General features: G+C 37.4%; 1 protein-coding gene across 8 annotated transcripts in view; it reads right to left on the bottom strand.

Moving 5' to 3' along the window:
- LOC123771882 (tudor domain-containing protein 7B) overlaps window positions 1-7,410 on the bottom strand; it is a 49,083-nt gene that overhangs the window by 13,514 nt on the left and 28,159 nt on the right. For all 8 annotated transcript variants that reach the window (XM_069324335.1, XM_069324333.1, XM_069324331.1 and 5 more), the window contains 4 exons: window positions 6,483-6,586; window positions 5,701-5,928; window positions 5,272-5,386; window positions 4,671-4,789 (listed from right to left, as the gene is read on the bottom strand). In XM_069324335.1, coding sequence (XP_069180436.1) covers window positions 4,671-4,789; window positions 5,272-5,386; window positions 5,701-5,928; window positions 6,483-6,586 — 566 coding nt within the window. The remainder of the gene's footprint in view (window positions 1-4,670; window positions 4,790-5,271; window positions 5,387-5,700; window positions 5,929-6,482; window positions 6,587-7,410) is intronic.

Raw genomic sequence — 7,410 nt, forward strand, 5'->3', positions numbered from 1 at the left:
AATAATAATAATAATAATAATAATAATAATAATAATAATAATAATAATAATAAATTCCAGCATTAAATATAATGAAATGCCTCTTTCTGGTAGGTCCCCTCGGTGGTTCTCCGAGCAAGTCATGATGCCTAAAGAGTGTCATTAGCACCTGCCGGAGATCAAAAGCAGAATTTGGTTAACTCTTTATTGGCAAAGGAAGTCTGGTAATACTAGATCAACCCAAGCCAATAGGAAAAGCTGCCAGAAAGGTAGGGTGCCCAAAAACGAGCATCTGCATGTTGACCCATTCCAGCTATTAGTTACTGGTAGTTACACTTTCCAAACACCAGACGGTAGCTCCGGACTCCAAACTCCTAGCCATCTGTTATTCGCCAACCAATGATGATCCTGAAGGGCACAAACATGAAGCCACCAAAGCGACCCAACCAAAAGGAGGTTGGGTCTTTTTACATAGAAAAACAGGTCAAACCAGCAACTGAAGGCAATGCACCCTCAGCCAAGCAAATCAAGAACTAGATTCAAACCGACAAAAAAGGCCTTCAAGAGCACGTCCTTGAACCTTGGATGAATGGGAACGTGTCAATTCATGCCCCGAAGGTGCATGGAAACAGACTAAGTGCCAGACAAAGAGGTCTGCCCTTTCAAAAATTGGGAAAAGCAAAAAAACAGAAACCTGCAAGAAGACAAATTCATGTGACCTACCAGTACCTAGAAACACACACTTGGGCCCACCCTGAATCAGCTCAAACAGCAATGAGGGACAAAAAAAAATAGCATAGCTGAAATCCCCAAGAGCTGGGATGAGAAACCACAAAGGGTGAAGGTACCCATAGACCCATATTAGGTCGCCCACTGCAAACCCCTTGGCCACACCACCTTGAACCATAGACCCTAGGGAAGAACTGGTTTCCCTACGAAATGCCTCTAAATGCTAAGACCGGTAGTCTCTCTCTCTTTCCCACCCTCCCAAGCAGGAGGCTGGGTAACTCCAAATACAAGAACCTCCAAAGAAGACAATGATTTCTGACAGGAAAACTGAAAAGAATTCTTTCCAGTTTTTAAGAATGATCTTGTGTCCTCAAGACTCCCTTTACCTCTAATAAATGGACCAGATTCTGCTTCTAGTCCCCAGTAAGTGCTTACGACTCACAAGAGCCTGGTGGCATAAATTAGTCTTAGAGTTAACCTGCCGGCAAGCTTGGGGAAGCCACTGAGGAAACTCTGCCAGAAAAATGAGGAGAGAGAGCATCCCTCAGCATTAGGGCATCGACATAAAACACATCTGCTACGTTTATTCACTGATAAATATAAATTGAGATTATAATCCATCCACAATTAAGCTTCTAAAATATGCCATACAAGTTTTGCATGTTTTTAGTCAATAATACACAAAGCCATTCTCAAGATATCACATTAAAATCATTAACAGAAAACAGTACTGTATAGTGAAACTAGGAGATATCCTTTTGGATATTCATATTATGTAAATTGAAACATATACCAATGCAAATTTATACAACATACTTTTTATTATTATGTAATTAAAGTGTTTACATTGCGTGGGAGAATGTTGACTTTACTTATTTTAATCAGATTGAAGAAGCAGTCAGTACTGGTAAATGTAATGTTTCTGACTTGCAAGGTTATGTAAAATTTCAATGCAATATCAACTTCACATATTCAAAACAAAAAAAAAAAAACTCGTGCAGAAAATCGTCTAAATTATAAATAAACTTCTTTACCCCTGGCGAAAAAGTAACACCCAATAATTATCCATGCTTTACTTAGTAGTTATGCAAATATATAAATAAAATATACACACAGTATACTGTACAGTATTTGTATATCGTAAATATATACATATATTTTCCAGTGACTGTTGTAGATGAGAGGGTAAATACTTATTGGATCTTGGGCCCACATCCCATCCCCGTGGAGCTCTAGGAAGCCTTTTAATTCTATTAAGTGTCATGTGGTTTGTGAGATGCATTATGTAATCACTTGTTTTTTCTTTAATTGTAATTGGGATGAAGTTTGTATGTTAGAGATAAACAATATGTATCAAAACCTTACCAATTAAATCAATCAATCAATAGAGTCACTCAAAAAGCTCTTCAATAATCTAGAAAGGGTGCAAAGACAAAACAAGAGCCAAAGTTGGAGCATACTGTATGAGCTCACTAATCTAAAGTCTGCCGATCCCAATACTGTATTCGAGTTGTCTAGCGAAAATTGCAGCCGAATATTTTTCTGGCAAAACTTCACATCTAGATAGAAACTGTGAAACCCAAGGTTTTTCCCTGATAGTGCAGTCTGGTATTGGTTCTAAATCAAGTCCGCATAACTTACTGCCAAACTTCACCATATCCAGATAGAAATCCAGAGATTTTGCCGGAGACTGCAGGCAGGCAATCAGGGCCATGCCGTATTAATCCCAGAGTAGTAGTAGTAGTATAGGCACGGGGTATAGGTGGTGTTGGGGTGGGTGTTTTCAGTGTAAGGCCACATGCCCCTTATTCCCCAGTCAGGAGGGACTATCTGGGGAAATAAGGGGCATGTGGAGGAGCCCATGATCTGTATAATATAAAATAACCAAGAATTATGTTAACACAATTCATTACAGTAAAAACTAAATTATTATTGAATATAATAAATATAAATTTCTTAAAAACTATCTGCACAGGATGAAGATTGAAGTTTCCTGCAAAAATTTGGGGATTTTTTTCCGCTTGATGTCTAAATAACATGCCAGCGTGCCCAGAGTGGACCCGTCCAAGCCAGGCCAAGCTAAACATGTCACGTGCTCTCGGTCCTTGCATTATACCACAGTGCCGCACCATTAATAAAACATTTTCTGAAGCAACTTTGATTATTTTTTTTTTTTTTTTTTTTTTTTTTTTTTTTTTTTTTTTTTTTTTTGCCAAGACAAATGTAGCAAGTCTGGAAGTACACCGTAGCAGCAATTGTCGTGGATGTGTTAAGAGGAAGAAGGTTGTGCTATCATAGACAACCAAATACACTACAGTTTACTCGTGACTTGTGTTAATTTTTCATCCAACTGTGCTACTCCAGAGGTTAGAAACATGTTTCAGTACTTGAGGTGAACCAAAGAGCTGATCATAAGAGGCCAATGAACACAGGAGGCAAACAAGACTATTCTTAATTGGCAAAAACAGCCAACCAAGGCCCTTCAACCAGGGAAGCTTCACCAGAAAGCCAAGATAATTCATACAGTGAAGCTTCAGCAGCTGGCAGTCAAAACTGACCTTGCCAAGCTCATGTACTGAACAGTAATTTTAGCGTTGTTTTAAGCTACGTTATGTAAATTTTCAAGAATTACCGATTTGAAGATACAGTACTGTATGCAGCATCAATCAAGATGACCAACTACAACAAGTCAAGCTGAAGTTTGTTTTAAATTACAATATTGTATATTTTTTAATTATAATGTGTGTAGACATTCAAATTATGTTGGTTGTGGTACAAATTTTTGAACATGTTCACTATTGGACTTCCCCGGTAAGAATTCTGCTTTTCTGAATATCTGGCTTATCCGGCAGGGGGGGGAAGGGTCCTTCCCATATAGTTCGGATAAGTGAGCTCACACAGTAATAAGAAAGAGGAGGAATGACTACCATGATATTAGTAACAGGAATCAACATAAGTTAACAAGATGAAATTTTTAAAATATGTAACTCAATAAACAAGAGGTTCTAGATTCAAGCTAAGGAAACACAGCTGCCTAAAAAATATACGAATGTTCTCTTTTACGAACAAAAGTTGTAAATGGTTGGAACAATTTAAGAGACAGCAATGAATGCCAAAACCAACACACGACAATGATTATAAGAGTAGACTAAACACCACGACCTGTAATCTCATCCTGTAATTTCACTTTGGCAATTACTTAGGTAATTACACAAAACTAAAGATAAAAATACAAATTACAACGGTAATGAACAAAAATATCTTCCAAAAGTTGACTACCCCATAATTTGATATGCATGTGAACACACCGACTGCACAGGTAACAACAGGTCCACATCATGTTAAGATATATCATGACTCGAATTTGAATCAGTCAAAAGATTTATAGTGGAAAATGTATTGAAATTAACAGACAATACAAACTTACCTGGTACTCCATACTCCATCACTAATTAAATCTGAGAATTTAATTTTGGTTATCTTGAGATGATTTCGGGGCTTAGTGTCCCCGCGGCCCGGTCCTCGACCAGGCCTCCACCCACAGGAAGCAGCCCGTGACAGCTGATTAACACCCAGGTACCTATTTTACTGCTAGGTAACAGGGGCATAGGGTGAAAGAAACTCTGCCCTTTGTTTCTCGCCGGTGCCCGGGATTGAACCCGGGACCACAGTATCACAAGTCCAGTGTGCTGTCTGCTCGGCCGACCGGCTCCTGGTTCAGTAACTTCAGCAACAACTTTTGTGGAGTAAATATATACTGTATATATTCTCAGCCTAATGTTATGAACTTAGGAAAATGTACAAAAAGTTAAATAACCACCACCTTTATGCCCTGTATATAAATTACAAGCTACACAGTGTACCTTCATCATTTCTTTACAAAACAAAATTACTACTATTCCATTTGTTTGTTGATGAACCATGAAGTAAATGAGGACAAAATATAAACCACTTCCAACAACCTTGCCATCAGGATCAATGTTACTCCTGGGAACTGCACGGTACCACTCCCCATCTTCGTTGAAGCGCGCCAGATACAAACGAGTAAGGTCGATCTCCATCGCCTCCCCGTGCGTCTCCTCTGCAAAAGAAAAATCAAAAGTAATTAGAAACCCTGATACCATAACGGTTATCATCAGTAAACAACAATAGCTAGCCTACATATGCAGGCATGCATGCACACATACATACATACAGCATATACATGCAGTACATACAGAGAAGAGACACCAAGAGTGGCAAATGTATCAAGAGCTAAACTCCTAGCACATTGATTTTAATCACAGGGAAAATGACTAAGGCTCCCAATGAAGATACACACACAAAAGGACAAATTAATGCCCACTCCATATACTCTTTGATGCCTACTTAAGCAGCATTTAATACAATCAGTAAGAGAGAGAAAGCTGAACAAAATGTAGTTCTGCTGAAGTGTTCACCCAGTGAGGAGGATTAGGGATAAAATACATGGAGCCACGTGGTAGTTACTCGATATATTGAGGCAAATTGCACTAATAGCAAAATTATACTCTATATGCACTAAATTATGAAATAAAAACTTACTTCTGGCAACTTCTAGAATGTTCTCAAGATCTTTGTAAGTTTCAGACTCGATCTGAACAAACAGATCACCAGTAAGAGAGACGTGCATCAGGTACACTTCCGCTATACCTCCAGTCTACAAAACAAAATTGTACTAATTTAATTATATATTTCCAGTTTGTCAAAGATGAGAAAAAAATTATATTTTTAATTATCACTTTAGTTTAAAACAAAAGCAGTGATCGAGTACTGTAGAGAGACCAATAATTTAATGTGTAATTCTTCCGCTTGTTAAATCAAGTGGAAGCTCGTCAATAATTACTACAAGAAACCTGACTTACTGCAGGATTCTCAATGCATGCATAATCAAGTCTAACTGAAATATGAACACGGTACGTAAATATGTACTTGAAAGTGACAGTTCTAAAAGTTTTAAGTTATAAAACCTACCCCTGGAAGTTTTGGCTCCACATAATTTAGCTTCAGGAGTTCAGAAATCTTCTTGTTGATATTAATATCTTCATCTGTTATTGTGTTGAAAAGAATGAGTGAAATGGGCTCTTGCCAGGAAGTCACTTTACCAACCAGTGTCTGTCCAAGTGCCAGATCCTGAAGAAGGGCAAGTGCACTGGGATCCCTCCTTGCATTTTCTAAATGTGCCATAGAACATCGTAGGAGCTGTAAAAGTAAAAAAATATTGTATTTATTAAATATATAGTACAATGTAAATTTAAAATTAAAAAATGTGAAATTACTTACTCCTTATACACTAAAAATGGTTCGTTCGAAAGATGGTAATTGAAAACAGTTTCTAAGACTAGTATTGTATATCCATCAATATGAATAAGGCAATTCACATATCTAAATTTTTAACAAGTTGGAGAACCATGCAAGAAGACTTCTCTCTAGTCTTGATCTGTTTCTGGTTGGATTGAGTCAGTACATCACTTCAGCACAATATGTAAAACCAATTTTCTCAAGCTTTCACACTCGACACAGAAGTTGACAACACAAAAAATTCAATTTCAGGAACAAATTATTCATTCCTAGAATAACCTAATTGGATAACCTCTCTTAATATCTAGATACTATACGTATGAAGTCAAGTCACTTGAGCATATGAAGGATCTGGCACACAGATGGTTTCACCTGCATTCAGTACCCGACATGATTGTAGGTCTAAATAAAATTATCAACATTACGCAGTAATGCAAAACATTTATTTGACTTACCTGAGCTGGAAGATAAAAGAACTGCTGATGAAGATCATGTAGCTCGGTAAGATCTATTATTTCCTCATCTCCATGATCCACAAATTTCACCTTAACTTTATTATCTGAAAAATTTGTTTTAGCATAATTGGCATCAAATCCAAAAAATATTAAGTATTTTTATTTTTCGGGGTCATTTTGCATTTTTCTTGCATAATTTTTCACCAAAATAGGGAAGACAAAATACATCAGGACATATTTCCTAAAAAATTAAATGACCAAATGCCCTTTAGATGAAAAATGATAGCCAGCATGTGGTGTGTTGGCAGTGATGCATAAATTCAGATCTGACAGAAAGTGATTTGATAGAGAGCGCGAACAGTATTCAGCAATTTTCTTTTAAGAAATTCCTTTTATGAAAAATGCTTCAATGAAATCGGGGAAAAAGATGTTGTAACCAAGATATGTATACTGTTAATATGTCATCATGAATACAAACATTAGCTAGCAAACAAGCATTAATTTCATTAAAATATTTATCTTTTTCTTAAAAATGTATTATCCATCCAGATGCAGAAAATGTCACAATGTTATTGAAAATAACCCCCACATGAAATCACATTAAAGTGAAAATGCTTTGGTTCATTCTGGACTGTCTTTATCAAGTTATAACTGAGCAAGAGTGGGAGAGGGAGTCAATATAAGAGGGAAGGCGAGGTGAAAGGTGTTGAAGGGCCAGTTGAGTGGTAAACAACAACAACTGAGCTAATGTAAGAACATACAACTAAAGGAAACAGCAGGATGCTTATTGGCTCATACAAGACTACTCCTATCTTGAGGTTATCTTGAGATGATTTCGGGGCTTTAGTGTCCCCGTGGCCCGGTCCTCAACCAGGCCTCCACCCCCAGGAAGCAGCCCGTGACAGCTGACTAACACCCAGGTACCTAT

Source organism: Procambarus clarkii, chromosome 14 (genome assembly GCF_040958095.1).
Source record: "Procambarus clarkii isolate CNS0578487 chromosome 14, FALCON_Pclarkii_2.0, whole genome shotgun sequence".
Lineage (NCBI taxonomy): Eukaryota > Metazoa > Arthropoda > Malacostraca > Decapoda > Cambaridae > Procambarus > Procambarus clarkii.